At 48.6% G+C, this 17,354-nt stretch overlaps 1 protein-coding gene across 2 annotated transcripts in view; it reads right to left on the bottom strand.

The window, feature by feature from the left end:
* TET3 (tet methylcytosine dioxygenase 3) overlaps nt 1-7,361 on the bottom strand; it is a 115,852-nt gene extending 108,491 nt beyond the window's left edge. Inside the window, exon 1 of one of the 2 annotated variants that reach the window (XM_083514095.1) lies at nt 5,947-7,361. In XM_083514095.1, the coding sequence (XP_083370221.1) occupies nt 5,947-6,261 (315 nt within the window). In that variant the 5' untranslated portion in view covers nt 6,262-7,361. The remainder of the gene's footprint in view (nt 1-5,946) is intronic. The other variant, XM_083514096.1, reaches the window with a different exon arrangement.
* Between the last annotated feature and the right edge of the window lie 9,993 nt (nt 7,362-17,354).

A 17,354-nucleotide genomic window follows, 5' to 3' on the forward strand; every position in this document is an offset into this window, starting at 1 on the left:
AGACGAAGATAATTTTGGGTTGGAATCCCCCAGAGACCTACTCCCCAACGAGAAAGGAAAGAAACTAAGAAAGAGACCAACAAAAGACAAGGAAAAGTGCAAGTATAAACAAGAAGAAGAAGATCTGCAGAAGGGACATGGAAGAGACTTAAGGGCCTCGGACATTAGATTACCAGGTTGATGGACTAGATGGAATGGACAGTAAGGACTGACACGACCTGAGACCAGGAAGAAGAGATGTTGGATGAAGATTGGAAGAAAATTTATAAAGAATTTTTTTTCCCCCTAGGGAATTAGCCTAAAATTAATGAACATTAGGGGAAATGTTGGAATGAAACTATATGACTCTAGTAGAAAAGATATCAAGAGTTATGTATAATCGAGTATTAAGCGTTAAGCTCTAAAGTATTTTTTTGGTAAGATAAGGTTAAATAACTTAAGGTAATTTGAATAACAGAATATGGGGAAACGATGGAAAGGATTTGTTGTGTTAATTAATAGGTTAAATTGTTAAGATAAATTATTTAGTAAAAATTGAGAAAGATGGAAAGAATTTGCTGAAATAATCAATTAAACTAGAATACAAAAAGGGAGGTGTGAGGAGGTCAATGAAACAAGCAAATGGAAGTTAAAGATATGTAATATGGGATTTGTGTCTTTTTTCTTTCTTTTTTTTCTTTTTGCTGTATGTTGCATTGGTTTTTATGTCTTGTTTTTTTCTTGTTTTTTTCCTATGTATTGTAGTGTTGTATTTAATTTTTTTCTTTCTTTTCTGTAATTTTGAAATTATTAATAAATATTTTTTTTAAAAAAAAGAAAAAGAAAAAAAGTCCTGCACCTCATAGCTGGTGCAGGACTCCCAATGCCAATCTCACGGCTTAGGCAAGGGAGGCGCTTAAAATTGACTTGACCCCAGGCCATTAAAACCATCAGCACTTTAAAAATGAGCCCAGAATTAATGTAGTTGATAAAATAAGATTGGCATTACAGTGGTACCTCGGTTCTCGAATGGCTTAGTTGTTGAACAAATTGGCTCCCGAACACTGAAAACCCGGAAGTAAGTGTTCTGGTTTTTGAACGTTTTTCGGAAGCTGAACATCCAAAGTAGTTTCCACTTGAGTGCAGGAAGCTCCTGCAGCCAATCAGAAGCTGCGCCTTGTTTTTCAAACGGTTTCTGGAGTTGAACGGACTTCTGGAACATATTAAGTTCAAGAACCAAGGTACCACTATATATCCATTTGTTAGGTTCCCAATAGCATTCTGGACCCATACTTTGAGCCAACTAAAGAACAGTCTTTAACAGCAGCCCCAAACAGTGCAGCCTCATGCAGACACAACCATCCTTCAACATGCACCATTCTTCTGTGCATGGCAACCACAAAACTTTCTTTCTCTCCCTCTCTTAAAAGATCAAAGGAGTTGTCTTTTAGAATATGCAAATGAACAAGTTAAGGGGCTCCATTCATTCACTCTCTCTCATTCTCTCTCTCCACCACGCCTTGTTGTGTCTCGAACACATCTACTCTTGCCTAAAAGAACTGAGGATTCACTTGCCTAGATTCTTGTCCGCATGCGAAAACAGAAGTCTATAGGAATGTGCCTGGACCAGGAAGGGTTAAGCCACTATCACACAGTGGCAAATATTCCCCTTTTGGGGCAAGGTACTCAAGAGGAAATCAGCCCTGAGTACTCTTAAGGAAACCAGCCCTGAGTGCTCACTGGAATTCACTGGAGCCCTGAGTGCTCACTGGAAGGACAGATTGTGAAGCTGAAGCTCCAATACTTTGGCCACCTCATGAGAAGAGAAGACTCCCTGGAGAAGACCCTGATGTTGGGAAAGATGGAGGGCACAAGAAGAAGGGGACGACAGAGGACAAGATGGTGGGACAGTGTTCTCGAGGCTACAAGCGTGAGTCTGACCAAACTGCGGGAGGCAGTGGAAGACAGGAGTGCCTGGCGTGCTCTGGTCCATGGGGTCACGAAGAGGCGGACACGACTAAACAACAACAACTCAAGAGGATGGTGGCTGTCCAGATTCCAGCACACTTGGAGGAGGCTGAATAATGGGATACATTTCAATCTGAGTGCAGTGGGACCTGGCTCGTTCTTCATGCCTTCTCCCCAGCTTTTGATACCACTGAGCACAGTATAATGGAGCAGCCCAAGGAGAAGGGGGTTGGGGGCACTATACTTCAGAAAATAGTGATGGGGGCACTGTCCAATGCGATCAATGGGAGTTGTCCTGTGGTGTCCCACAGGGTTCTATCTTGCCTATCATTAACATCCATATTAAACCTCTGGGAGCTGTCATCAGGAGATATGGAGTCTGGTATCACAGATATGTAAATGACACCCAACTCTATTCCATCTGAGTCAGGAGAGGTGCCTGAGATGCTAGACAGGTGTTTGGAGGCAACAATGGGCTGGATGTGGGCAAAAACTTTCAGGCTGAATCCTGAAGAGACACAGATGTTATGTGCTCCAAGTTCTCAAATCCAGGAGATGGGAAGATGGCCTGTTCTGGATGGGGTTGTACTCCCCCAGAAGGAACAGGTTCATAGCTTGGGGGTACTCCTGTTCCAACACTGTCACTGGAGCCTACAAATGTGTATTTGCAGTGGCAGCTGTTTCGTCAGCTACAGCCCCTTTGGGACTGAGATGTCTTGGCCATGGTACTCCATGCTTTGATGACTTCCAGACTAGATTATTGCAATGTGCTTTATGGGAGGTTGCCCTCGAAGATGGCTTGGAAACTTCAACTGGTTGAAAATGAAGTGGTCAGTTAAGTGGCTGGGGTTGCCTCCCATAGCCTCGTTCTAAAACAGCTGCATTGGCTGCCAGTTGATTTCAGGACCCATTCAAAGTGCTTATGCTCAAGTCTAAAGACTTTGGCTCCAAATAGCTGGAAAGCTGCCTCCTTCCCTGCAGATTCTCTAGGACACAGGTGTCAAACACAAGGCCCGTAGGCCGAATCCGGCCTGCCAGACCTCGTCATGTGGCCCGTGTAGCCGCCGCTGGCCGCCAGCCTTCACCTTTTATTCTCGTTTTGGTTTTTTTTGACACAAGAAAGCCGCCTCTTCAGTGCATGCGCGGCAGCCCACAAGCCAGAGAACGTCTGCCCTCTAGCGGCGCCGGCCGTTCTACACAGGAAACCTCCACTTTACATGCATTCAGGAAACCTCCACTTGTTTTTATATTGAGCGCATGCCATCCTGTGATGTGACAGATCCAACGGCTGCCTGAACCCTTCTCTCCTGTACTGTAAGTCCTACAGATACAACCGGCCCTTTGAGGGTGACCAAACTGCTGATGCGGCCCCCGATGAATTTGAGTTTGACACCCCTGCTCTAGGGTGTTGAGCACAGCAGAGGAGGCCCACATAGTAGTTCTACCTCCTTCAAAGTTTGGGGGGTCGTATTTTCTATGGCAGCCTCTGCTGTGGAATTCATTCTGCACAGAGATGCCTCTGTTACCTTCATTATATGACTTTTGGTGAGTGCTGAAGACACATCTCTTTACCTTGACACCTGAGATAACAAATGTAACAAATGTAATAATAATAATAATAATTACAAGAAGAGCCAGATGCTGAAGGTGGACGAGGTGTTACCTCTTAACCTTCCATGAAGAGAAATTAACAATCACTAACAACCTGCTCTGTTGGGCAAGGAGCAATATTAGAAACTCAGAAGTATAAACTAATCACCAAATGACACCTTAAACCTAGGTTACGGTCGCCGCAACAGAATATCTAGGTGCCATTTTTTCACCAATGAAGTTTCTTCTTATTCTTCATTTCATTTATATCCTGCTTTATATTTTAAAGCAAAAATCTCAAAGCCATTTACAACACATTGAAATATAATATAAAATAAAATAATCCAGAATAAAACAAATTCAAGCTTCAAGGAAAATATTTCAGATCCTTCTCTGAGTTACATTTTGCTTTCCCCATATTTATTTATTTACTTAATTCATATAGCTGCCCCATAGAAGAGGTACTCCAGGAAGTCAGTGTGGAGTAGTGGTTAGAGTGCCAGGCTAGGACCTGGGAGATCAGGGTTCAAATCCCCACTCAGCCATGAAACTCACTGGGTGACCCTGGGCCAGTCACCACCACCTCAACAAGTGCCTTGGTCCAAACCTACCTCAATGGGTTGTTGTAGGGATTAACTGAGGAGGGGAGTAAACTACGTACTCCTTGGAGAAAAAGGTGAGATATAAATGCAATAAATAAGTTATTCTGCTTACTGGCTTAAGGAAGCTGGAAGGACCTGCCAGATGGAGATGTCAGTCTGCAACCTGGCATCCAGAAAGCTCTATGTGGTCACAAAATTGCACCTGACTAATTTCTAACACTGGAACCGCGGGCTCCTTCACATGGAAAAAAGTGAACAGAAAAGAGTCTTGTGCAAATTACAACTTCCCATGGCCGCATCTCAACACTGAATCACATGCAAAGCAGCCACAGAGCAATGAACTCCAGCATGTGCTACCATACTATCCAGTAAAATCAACTTTGAAAGTGCATTGCCTTCATTTAGAAGTGGCGTTGTGCAGCAGCGTAGTTTGCTTTTGCTGCTTCTACAGTTTCCCATACTCTGATAAGAGGAAGCAGCTTAAAGTCTTCCACCCACATGAGTTGCTATTATGTCATGGTACTAGCAATTCATGACACACCTCCCATCTGGCTGAACATCATGTGTCTAATTGCTAACCATGATGTAACAACTACCTTTATACGGACAGGATCCCTTATTAAACATTCACTTGCAGGAAGGGCAGCAGATGCTTTCAAGGTACAGTGCTACCTCGGGTGAAGAACTTAATTCATTCTGGAGGTCCATTCTTAACCTGAAACTGTTCTTAACCTGAGGTACCACTTTAGCTAATGGGGCCTCCCACTACTGCCGCGCCGTCGTTGCGCAATTTCTGTTCTCATCCTGTAGCAAAGTTCTTAACCCGAGGTACTATTTCTGGGTTAGCGGAGTCTGTAACCTGAAGCGTATGTAACCCGAGGTACCACAGTACCCAGCTATGAGCTACAGTATCCAGACTGAAGTGCAGGCAGCTGCTCTCTAGAAGCTCCCACCACTCACTTGGGCAGTAAGAAAGCAAGCATAGCTCCGTTGGTAGAGCATGAGACTCTTACGCTCAGTGTCGTGAGTTCAACTCCCACATCAGCCAAAAGATTCCTACATTGCAGGGAGCTAGGCTATATGACCCTTGTGGTCTCTTCCAACCCTACCATTCTATCATTCTAAGACTTAGAGGCTTTCCCAAGAGCGTTTTGGCCCAACTATACAGTACAAGCAACCATTTCAAGACACATGTTTTTAGGGAGACTGACAAGGCAGAACACAGTAAGAGGAGTGCACCCCACGATGAACCCTCAAAATGGCACACAGCTGTGGCTCTTCCAACTATGTTCTATAGTCAACCACAATTCTAGTTTGCTCACCCTTTTGCAGACCACCACCTCAACAAGTGCCTTGGTCCAAATGCATCCCACCCAGGAATCAAATTCTGGTCCATTCAGTTTTGTTCACCCCCCCTTCCATTCTTTGAACACAGTCACTTGCAGAAGAGGGCAGCAGCCACTTCTTTTTAAACATTAAAAGCTTACACTGAAAAGTGGGCTGTCTCTCAGGTTACTCCTAAGAAACCTCTCGCTCTTCAGCCACTGCCCTACGCTATCCCTCACTGTAGTTTCACAGAGCAAGGAACCCACAGTGGCCCCAGATCCACACTTCTGCCAGTGCCACAGTGGGAGCTGAGCCACATCTCACAGATCATGTGCAACTGGGCACAATCCAAGAGTGCACATCCTCTTCAATATTGCAAAGGGTCCCGGGGCTCCCGTCACTTCCAGACTCAGCAGTGCCACAGAAGCCTGGCAACAGAAGGAATACCTTCAAACAAACATCTAAGAAAAGGAACACTTACCTCTCTCATGCAGCCCAGTTTCTTTTTCTTCAGAGCTTCACATTTCCTCATCTTGCAGACCTGGTGGCTGGTTCTTCGATTCACACAATGGGTGCAAGTCCCACAGTTTTCCTGCCTTAAGCAAGGTGTGCAGAGCCCACAGCGCTTTCGTTTCTTCCGGGACTGGGAGGCAGAGTCCACACCAACGCAACCCTCATTCTGCACTGTTGTTGGGAAGCCACCGCTGGCTGTGCTCAGCATCTCACTGTAGTCAGGGTAGTGACAGGCCCCCTCCAGGGTGCTGCTAAGTGGCGGCGCGAAACAGGTCTTTTTCATGACTTTGCAGTGGCAGAGAACGGCAATGGAGCCAGTTTAGGGTGATGCCCTGGCATGAAGCTGTGCAGGACTTTGTACCTCTTCAGAACAAAGATCTCAAAAACACCTTGGTGAATAATTTGGGTTACCTAATGAGTCCAACTCGCTCCAACAACAAAAAAGATATACTATTCTCCTTGCTGTACTTCATCTACATTTCTTTCCCGATATTCTCTCTCTTCTCAGGGTGCTACACCCCCAAATGCTGCGATCTTTAGGACAACAGAGGTCAGAGGTGCTCTGAACATGGACCATCCTGGAGAGAAAAGCACTTTGGACAGGGTGAGGATCCAGAGAGAGTTCCGTTGAGCCTCCACACCTGGTGGTCCAAAGTCACACTTCCTCAGCAAAGTATTCTAAAGAGGAATGGGACGGGGGTGGGGGCCATTACTCACAGCACCCCCTCCATTTGCACATCAAGGTTGGAGACACACGTCAGCCCAAACTCATTCCACATCGAACTGGTGGCAACACAGCGCTCCTGGGTTTCCAAGACAGCAAAAATTTCAAAAAGTGTCGTTTTTGATTTGTTTTGAGGAGAAGGAAGCTCTTCCCTGGCAACGCCCTTTAAAAACTTTAGAAACGCGACCCTACCCCACCCCCACGCCAGATCCCGGCGGGAATCCACTCCCCGGTGGAAGGACCTTCCTCCTGAAGCCCCGCAGGCAAAGCTTGAGAGAACTTTTCTCCCTCCTCCTTTGGCTTTCTAAAAGACTCTCATTCCGCCAGAGAGAAGAGCGGGTTGTGTTTGGGGCCAACTAGTCTCTCGGCTGGTCAAGCCCCCAGAAGGAGCTTCCAAACGCCGCCCCCGCCCAAGACACAAAGGAGCCCTTTATTACCACCAGCACCAGCCGCCGCCTCCTCCTGGGAAGGGGAACCGCTAGGATCGGGCCCGTTGGGGCGGGGGGGGGGAGGCCGGGAGCCCCCGCCTGCAGCTTGCTCGGCGGGGCGGCGGAGGGAAGCGTCTTGCAGGCGGCGGAGCAGGAGGGAGCGCACGTTGCTGCTGCTGCTGCTGCTGCCTCTTTGTTCTGGAGGTGCCTCTCTCTCCCCCCGCGGTTGCTGGGCGGGGGCTGGGCCGGGCCGGGGGGAGCAGCGAGCGGCCTGCTGCCGGCGCGGGGCTGACTCAGCGCCGCCCGCCCGCCCGCCCGCCCGCGCCCTGCCAGCCAGACTCGGGGCGCGCGGCACGGACTGGCGGCGGGGCGAGCGCTGCTCCGGACCTCGGGCTCGCCAAGTTGCAGCTCCTCCGGCCGCGCTCCTGCCCCCGGGGGTCTCCGCGGCGCGGAAGAAGGGGCCCGGCCGCGGACGCGCGCTTGTGGGAAGGAGCTCCGGGCGAGGCAGCGGGAGGGCCAGGGTCCCCCGGGTGCAGCCGCGCGGCCCCAGCCCGGCTATCGCCCTCGGCGCGCGCCCCTCCCCGGCCCCGCGGCGCCTTCACACGAGACGCCTCGGCCGCGCTTGCCAGCCTCTCTCGCGGCAGAGGAGGAAAGGGAGCCGGAGGACCCTCGACGGGCATTTAAAAAACTTGTTCGGGCCACGATCGCGCTCCGGAAGGTGGCAGCGCTCTAGAAACGCTTCAGCTTCTGGAAGAGCCGAGCCTGTTCCCGCATGAGCCATTCACACGTGCACCCACCAGGGCCCTTATTGGGCATGAGCGCGAAGGGATTCTGCTCCTGCCCAACCTTGGAAAGGGGCAAAGGGCCGCAGCTTTCAGGGGCTTTTTTAAGGGGGGAGGAGTGAAAGGGTGGTCGTGCTGGGCCACTCCAGCCGTCCAGGAGGGGCTCAAGTGATTAAACTTCATGCACGACAGAATAGTAGCATCATATGGGGGGGAAAGATGTAACCTGGCCACTATAATATTACTTTGTTGTGTCTGAAATTTTTGAGGGTTGGAAGAGCATCCATTCAATTACAGTCTCTCTCCCCCCCACCTGCAGATTAAAGTGGTACCGTCCAATCACACCTTGACCATCTCAGTGTCAAGTGGACTGGATGGGCCTTTGGGTCGATCCAGCAGACTCTTCTTGGGTTTTTATACTAGGTTAGGGCAGTGTTTCTAACCAGGCATATGCGCCCGTTCCCAATGGGGGGGGAGCGTGGCTGTTTCCAAAAATACATACAGTGTAAGTGAAAAATGAAGAAAAATTCAGACGTTTTGCTCGGAAGAGAAGATTGTGTTACATGATCTGCACATCGCCATGCGCATAGCGAGGATTTACCCCCAGCTACGCCCACGCACAGTGTCATAGGTCCACCGTAGTTCAGTATTATCTCATAAAATAAGTGCCTGGCGTGCTCTGGTCCATGGGGTCACGACTCAACGACTAAACAACAACAAACAGTACAGGAGTTCGTCACACACTCTGCAGTTAAATCAGTTGCATCTTGATTTGTGCTGCTCTGTGGGGCTTGCCAGTGAGTAGGAGCGTGAGGAAGGTTCTTGTCATCTGGCAACACTGCAAAGAATATGACCTTGCCCCTCAGATCTATGGAGTGCACACTCAACACGGTCAATTTTATCAACGAAAATGATTTTTGTTTTTGTATTCTTGGAGAAGTGCTACACTCACCAGTTCTCCCACCCCACACCCCACCGAGCACTTATAGAAGAGATGGGGAAAGCAGCAGAGGGAAAGATAGGAGAGGCAGAACTTCTACTAACGTATTTTTCGCTCTATAAGACGCACCAGACCACAAGACGCACCTAGTTTTTGGAGGAGGAAACCAAGAAAAAAAATATTCTGAATCTCAGAAGCTAGAACAGCAAGAGGGATCGCTGCGCAGCGAAAGCAGCAATCCCTCTTGCTGTTCTGGCTTCTGGGATAGCTGCGCAGTCTGCATTCGCTCCACAAGACGCACACACATTTCCCCTTACTTTTTAGGAGGGAAAAAATGAGTAATAATAATAATAATATCTTTATTGTCATTGCCCCCTTCGGGGGCAACGAAATTACTTGACTGCTCCATAAAAACACTAATTAAACAATACAGTATAATACATCAAGGGAGATTAGATGACTTTCAAAGTCCGGGCTTCCCATTCAGGGCCGAGATCGCTCTGGAGAAGAAGCTGTTCTTAAGACGGCTCGTTCTTGTCTTCATCGTCCTGTATCTCCGTCCCGACGGCAAGAGCTCGAAGAGACAGTGACCAGGATGCGATGGATCCAGTGCCTTCCTATGGCACCTTGTGGCATAAATCTGCTCTAAGGTGGAGAGTGGGCAGCCAGTAATGCTCTCTGCTGCCTTAACAACCCTGCACAACCCCATCCTGTCCTGGGCAGTACAGCTTCCGTACCACACACATAAGCCATAAGTGAGCACGCTCTCAATGGCACCGTGACAGAAGGCAAGCAGCAGTTTCTGCGGAAGATGGTTTTTCCTTAGTATTCTCAAAAAGTACAGTCTCTGCTGCGCCTTCTTCACAAGCCTCCTTGTGTTGACACTCCAGGACAGATCCTCTTGTAATTCAATGCCCAGAAATCTGAACGTTGTTACCCTCTCCACACAGACCCCATCAATCAATTACAGAGCAAAAAATACGGTAATACCTTACTCCCTTTTTGCCTTGCTCACTAAACTCCCCATATGGGACAGGTGCCTATTCCTGCACTGCAGAGGGTTGGAGCATATGGTCTCCAGGGTCCCTTCCAACTATGATTCTATAAACCCTGGCATTTCATTGTTTCCTCTTAAAGCATTTTTATACCCATGTCCCCCATACCCATATCAGAATGGCTGGCTCCATCTTTGCCCACATCCTGAGAGCTACTAGTTGACCACCTTGTTCTCCTTACAAAGCTGCAATTCCCAGAGTTCCCTCGGGACAGTTAAACCACTGTGGGAATTGTAGCTCAGCGAGGGAAGCACAGGTCTCTTAACAACTCTCAGCACCCTTAACTACAACTCCCAGAGAAATCAAGCCTCATGAGGAATGGTTGAGGGAGTTGGGAATGTTAGCCTTGAAAAGGGGAGACTGAGGTGATAGGATAGCTGCCTTCAAATATATAAAGGGCTGTCTCACAGAAGATGGAGTAAGCATGTTTTTGCCTGCTCCAGAGGGGAGAGGACCCAAACCAATGGATTTAAATCATAGGAAAATAGATTCTGACCCAGGCTTCCTCAGCCTCGGCCCTCCAGATGTTTTTGGCCTACAACTCCCATGATCCCTAGCTAGCAGGACCAGTGGTCAGGGATGATGGGAATTGTAGTCTCAAAACATCTGGAGGGCCGAGGTTGAGGAAGCCTGTTCTGACCCAGTGGTACCTCGGGGTAAGTACTTAATTCGTTCCGGAGGTCCGTTCTTAACCTGAAACTGTTCTTAACATAAAGCACCACTTCAGCTAATGGGGCCTCCCGCTGCCACCACACCACCACTGTGCAATTTCTGTTCTCATCCTGAAGCAAAGTTCTTAACCCGAGGTACTATTTCTGGGTTAGCGGAGTCTGTAACCTGAAGCGTCTGTAACTTGAAGCACCTGTAACCCGAGGTACCACTGTACTGGGATGTGGTGGACTCCCTACTGGAGGTTTTTAAGCAGAGCTTAGATGGCCATATGTCAGGGGTGCTTTAGCTATGATTCTTGCATGCAGGGGGTTGGACCCTCAGAGTCCTTTCCTACTAGTGGCATAGCGTGTGTGGTGGTGCCTGGGGCAGGAGGGTGGCTGTGCACCCAGGGGGCAGGGGGCAGAGAATGAAGGGTGAATGAAGCCCATGCCCAGCCCACACCGCCGTCAACCCCCTGCCAGGCGAGGCTGTGCTGTACCTCCTCAGACAGCCTGCAGCATCGCAAAGCAGGGCACGGCTGGCAGAGCAGCATGAGTGCGCTACTTGGGAGCATGCCTGTTGCGCTTGCCAAGGGCTGCGAGTGGACAGCGGCACTGCAGCATGCGGCTGGCAGGGTGGCAAGGAATAAAATTCGCCCACCCCCCGAAAAATGTGCCTGGGGCAACCGCCCCTCTGGCCTCCCCACACGACGCTACTGCATCCAATTCTGCAATTCTATGATTCTTGGGGGGAAGCCATGTCTGTTAAAAGTGTTTTGATAGTGTTTTCAATGTCTGGTGTGGATGTAGTCCTAGTCTTACCCAAACAGGTCCCTCCAGAGCTGTCCATGAGTCTCTTCCTTCCCTTTTAACATACTGTATAAAGCATGTATAAAGGGACACAGGTGGTGCTGTGGTCTAAACCACAGAGCTTCTTGGGCTTGCCAATCAGAAGGTCGGCGATTCAAATCTCCGTGACAGGGTGAGCTCCCGTTGCTCAGTCCCTGCTCCTGCCAACCTAGCAGTTCAAAAGCACATCAAAGTGCAAGTAGATAAATAGGTACCACTCCAGCGGGAAGGTAAACGGCGTTTCCGTGCGCTACTCTGGTTTCACCAGTGTCGTGCTGGCCACATGACGTGGAAAAACTGTCTGCAGACTAACGCTGGCTCCCTCGGCCTGAAAGCAAGATGTGCGCCGCAACCCCAGAGTCATTTGCGACTGGACTTAACTGTCAGGGGTCCTTTACCTTTACCTTTATAAAGCAAAAGTCACCAGCAACAAAACCAATGCCACCTGGATGCCCTTTCAGTGCTTTCAGCTCTTTGGTCAGCTTTCCCATCAAGGCATTAGGTCGGACACACCTTTGGAGCTTGCACCTCTAATGTAATATTTGCTGATTCCCCCTTAATTCGTATGCTATAACTTGACAGTTGACAGGCTGCCAACAATAAAACACTTCAGTTCTTTATGCATCAGTTACACATTTTTTTAGTGTTGATGTTTTTATTGGCATTTTTATTTTATTTTTTATTATTCACTTTGGGATGTTTTGTGGGAAGTGATTCTTAATTCATTAAACAAATAGCATGCATAGCAGCCTCCAGACTGTAAAAATATTTTTTTTAAAGTCCTCAATGTTAAAAAAGCAGCCAGCTTCTCCTGGCCTGAAGACCAACTCCTCTGAGCATGAGCCTCCTTACTTCAGATTAACCATGTGGACAGCAGTCAACCAAAAAATATTTAACTTATCACACCAATCTGGGTAGGAAAAAACATTTGACTCCAAGACATCTCCCAGCCCAGCAGCGCTTCACTCCCATCCTGGGACAGAGCCGTGTTCTTCCAGAGTCTGTCAGGCTCTGGAGCTGAAACACTTGATTAAACTCTAGTGTCAGGAAAGCGAGTTTGAAATAAAGCACCACCTAGTGTGCAGCCACAGCTTTGAACTTTTAAAATGCATTTACCAGACCACCAAATTCAAATAGTTATTTCCCCAGCAAAGCGATTTTAGAGTCAGTCTATGCACATACTTCATCGCCAAAACCAAGAGGCAGATTTTTAAAAGGCATTTTCCCTTCACTGGAATCTTATTCCAGAGTGATGTAACTTTTCATGTTCTGCAGGGTTCTGTGCTATCTTTTTGACTAAATTAGGAAGGTACTTCATTGTCTCCCAAGGCACATAAGTGCCAACAACAACAATGAATACTTTATTATTATTATTATTTTTTAAAAATATTACATTTTCAAATATACAATCAGAGATATAAAGACAGTAATAGAAAGACAAAAAAGAAAAAGAAAAGAAAAAGAGAAAATCCAATTTCCAAAAACTTTTCAATATAACCAACCGGACTTCCTCACATCTCCCCCATCATGCGTTCTTTACAATAAAAATATCAGCAAATTATTACCTTGTTTCATATCTTATTTTGTACCTTTCCAATGTTATATTTTTAAATTTAAAATGTTTTTTCTTTCAATTACTTGTACCTTAAATCCACCATATTATTACTTTAAATTTCAACTTTTTCTCACATATAACTTAATTTCCTGTTTCACCAAATCTAATTGCTGAAGCTAAAATTTCCAAATCGTGCAGTTTTTTAACATTCATACAACTTGTGGTATTTTTGTAAATAGTCCTTAAATTTCTTCCAGTCCTCTTCCATCGTTTCTTCTCCCAAATCTTGGATTCTGCAAGTCATTTCAGCCAGTTCCATATAGTCCATCAATTGCGTCTGCCACTCTTCCAAACAACAATGAATACTTTAGACTCAGCTGGCCATCAACACTTATTTGCTGTTTATTTGTTACATTTCTATCCCACCTTTCCCCTGAAGCGTTCAAGGTGGCAAACGTAGCTCTCCTCCTCCCTATTTCATCCTCACCACAACCCTGTGAGGTAGGCTAGGCTGAGAGCGCGTTACTAGCCCAAGGTCACCCAGTGAGCTTCATGGCTGAGTGGGGGGTTTGAACCCTGGTCTCCCCAGTCCTAGTCCAACACACCAACCACTACACCACACCAGTGGCGTAGTGTGGGGGGTGCAGGGGGGGCCGGCCGCACCGGGTGCAACATCGGGGGGGGGGGGCGCTCGCCACCTCCGGAGTCGCCGAAGAGCCTCGGGCGCAGGCTGTAGCAGAGCCCCATGTCTCGCGGAACCAACGAGCTGGTAGTGGCTCTCAGCGCTCGCCGCGGTCCCCACGCGTCACGGCCACGGAGGGCGTGCCAGGCAGCCCCTCCTCACAGCCCCGGGCCGCTGCTGCTGCTGGGCCATGTTGCATTTTCCTCGCCTCTCTGCCCTCCTCCTCCGGGCAAGCGGTGTCGTTTGGGCGGCAGTGCCAGCAGCAACTCGCCTCAGATCACCTGACACGGACCCGCCGCCGCCGCCATGGCTACCTTACCGTAAATACCCCAGCCCAGGCAGCAGCAAGAAGAAGCTGGCAGCGGCGGCAGGTTAGGGGTTAGGGGGCGCAAATTACTTGCCTTGCCCTGGGTTAGGGGGCGCAAATTACTTGCCTTGCCCCGGGTGCTGACAACCCACGCTACGCCGCTGCACCACACTCACATGCTTGTGCCTTAGCCCGCACCATTTGCTTTCCAACTGCGTGGACAAAAACTGGCCAGCAGCCATCACTGTGACATCAGGGGATTGGCATGTGGGGAGTCCCACCCACCTGTCAAACTTGGCTTGGTGTATTTGTTTGGGGGGGGGCTGGAAGAAAGAGAGAGGAACAGAGGGGGAAAGGAAGAGCAAGAAGGTTCTACTCCTGTTGGCAGGATCCAGGTTCTCACCGCTGCTTTAGAGAACAGGCTGCACACTCAAAGCCATTGGGCCAGAAAGAAGGGAACTGTTTCAGCGTCAGTCAAAAGTGTTATTTATAAATCAGAACTGCTGGATGCACATGACATGAGCAGCTAGAGGAGAAACAAAAGGAAATACCTGGCTGGTTATCAGCCCTTCGGAGACAGCAGTGGGGAAATGGCAGAGGAGGACTCCTTTGGATCAGACCAAAGGCCCATCAAGCCCAGTTTTGTTTCCACAGCCACCAACCTTTAGGTGCCTTTGGCAAGTGCATGAACGAGATCGGTGTGCCTGGTCACCCTCCTTGCACATGGTCCTCAGGAACAGGTTTTCAGAGGCATCCACCTCTGAACTTGGAGGGAGCATATTGTTGCATGAACCCCAATCTCAAAGTGGCAAGAGATTTCAGGGTCAATTCTCTCAGATCTTGCAACCCCACAATCCGTTTAACATTAGAGTAAGATCAGGGACTGACAAGGGAATTGAGGTGGGGGGCTCCCCAAGGCTTTTGCCCCCCAAGGCTTTTGCAAGCCGCCTTCCTCTCCTCTTTTAAGCTCCCAATCACAGCTGGGAAAGAGAGACTCCCTGTCTGAAACCGCAAGAGCTGCTGCCAGTCTGTTGTTGTCGTTTAGTCATGTCCGACTCTTCGTGACCCCATGGACCAGAGCACGCCAGGCACTCCTGTCTTCCACTGCCTCCCGCAGTTTGGTCAAACACATGGATCACTGCCTTGCTGTGGCAAAGGGGCTTGAATAACTCAGAGAAGCTATGAACTATGCCGAGCAGGGCACCCTAGATGAACAGGTCATAGTGGAGAGTTTTGACTAATCGTGATCCACCTGGAGGAGGAACCGGCAAGCCACTCCAGTATCCCTTCCAAGAAAACTCCATGGACAAAGACAACAGGCTGCCAGTCAGGGTAAACAATAATGAGCTAGACGGACCAGTGGTCCGATTCTGTGTAAGGCAGCTTTCTATGTTGCTGTCCAAACTTAGATTTTGCAAGCCCACATCCAGGTGCGTATGGGGGGGGGGGGCTATGAGCAAAATCCACTCTTACTCAAGACAGAAACCACTGCCTTTTTCCAATGCAAAGAGCGTTTGTTGCTATCACTTTCCTATGCCTCATAGTAACTACAGAAACACCATTACAACTAGGGAGGGCCTTAGTTCAATAATACTTGCTCTGCATGCAGAAGGTTCTAATCCAATCATCCACAGACAGAACTGGGAAAGACCCCATGTCTGAAACTCTGGAGAGTCACTGCCAGTCTGTGTAGACAACACTGAGCTGGCTGGACTAAGGATCTGACGCATGGGACTGCACCCAATGTACTTGTTCCATTAGCACAAAGATTTGTGCTTGTGCAACAAAAAGTCTCCCTCTCTCCTGCCCCTGTGTGTGTCCCAAACCCTCCCTAAATCGGCTCCAGAGGATTGGAGTGAACCCCAGAACAGATCAGGGGGGTGCAAAGTGGAGGAGTTCCATCACACGAGCGCTAATAGAGCAAGTTACTTAACACCACACCGGATGCAACCCAGGAAAAGATACCTGTCTGTGTATATGAATATAATTAACCTCAGAGGTCAGAAGGAGAGATGCAGCCGGGGGTGTGGGGAATTTCTCAGCACATTCCCTGCTGCCTATCAGCTGGAGGGAGGGAGCAGGCCTTCAAGTGCCCCTCTGTACACAAACCCCAGAAGTTTGAAGGAAAAGGGGGCTGCTGAAGGCTTTTCTCTCCCCTTCCCTTCAGAGAGCAGTGTCTTGGGGGGTCTCCTGCCCTCTTCCGCCCAGGCTCTGCTGCCCCAACCCCCCACTGCTCTTTCACTCTCTGCCCAGCCAGTCTGTCCTCACACTGTATTTTGCAGGAGCAAGAAACTGGTGGCCACGTGAACTGCAGCAGGACAATTTTCCTTTACAAAAATATTATACAGCATGAGATATAATATGAAATGAAAGGGTGCTTTTCAAGTCCTGCCCTCCCCCACCACCGTCACCAGCAGAACAAGAACTGAGACCATCAGAAGAGCTTGCTGGATCATCTAACCTAGCATCCTGTTCTCAGAGGGGCCAACCAGATGCCTGTGGTGAACCCATGAGGAGCACATGAGTGCATACAGCCCTCTCCCCTCCTGTGGCTTAGACTGAGCAACTGGTATTGAGAAGCACTGCTGACTCCAACGATGGAGGCAGAGCAGAGCCAGGATGTGTGGGAGCCATCACTGTCTCCTGTGGGAGCAGGTTCCCTAGTGTGTGAAGAATGACTTTTTAAAATCTTCCAACTTCACTGGATGTCTACAAGTTCTAGTGTTATGAGAGGAAAGCAAACTTTTATTTACTCCCTTTCTCCGTGTTTAAAGTTACTCGTTTTACTGATTTAACTGTTGTTGTTTAGTCGTGGCCGACTCTTCGTGACCCCCTGGACCAGAGCACGCCAGGCACTCCTGTCTTCCACTGCCTCCCGCAGTTTGGTCAAACTCATGCTGGTAGCTTCGAGAACACTGTCCAACCATCTCGTCCTCTGTCGTCCCTTTCTCCTTGCGCCCTCCATCTTTCCCAACATCAGGGTCTTTTCCAGGGAGTCTTCTCTTCTCATGAGGTGGCCAAAGTATTGGAGCCTCAGCTTCAGGATCTGTCCTTCCAGTGAGCACTCAGGGCTGATTTCCCTAAGAATGGATAGGTTTGATCTTCTTGCAGTCCATGGGACTCTCAAGAGTCTCCTCCAGCACCAGAATTCAAAAGCATCAATTCTTTGGCGATCAGCCTTCTTTATGGTCCAGCTCTCACTTCCATACATCACTACTGGGAAAACCATAGCTTTAACTATACGGACCTTGATTTAACTGTAGCATTTTACAAATTCGAGAAGAATGCAGTTATCTACAAACGAAAGGTTTAACAGCGTACTGAATCTTTTTAAAAGCACATTATAGTGGTACAGAAGCAGCCTTCCTCTTAATGGGGGAGGGTGAGATGAGTAGAAGACTGGA

Source organism: Podarcis liolepis, assembly GCF_965112155.1.
Source record: "Podarcis liolepis genome assembly, chromosome: 7".
NCBI lineage: Eukaryota > Metazoa > Chordata > Lepidosauria > Squamata > Lacertidae > Podarcis > Podarcis liolepis.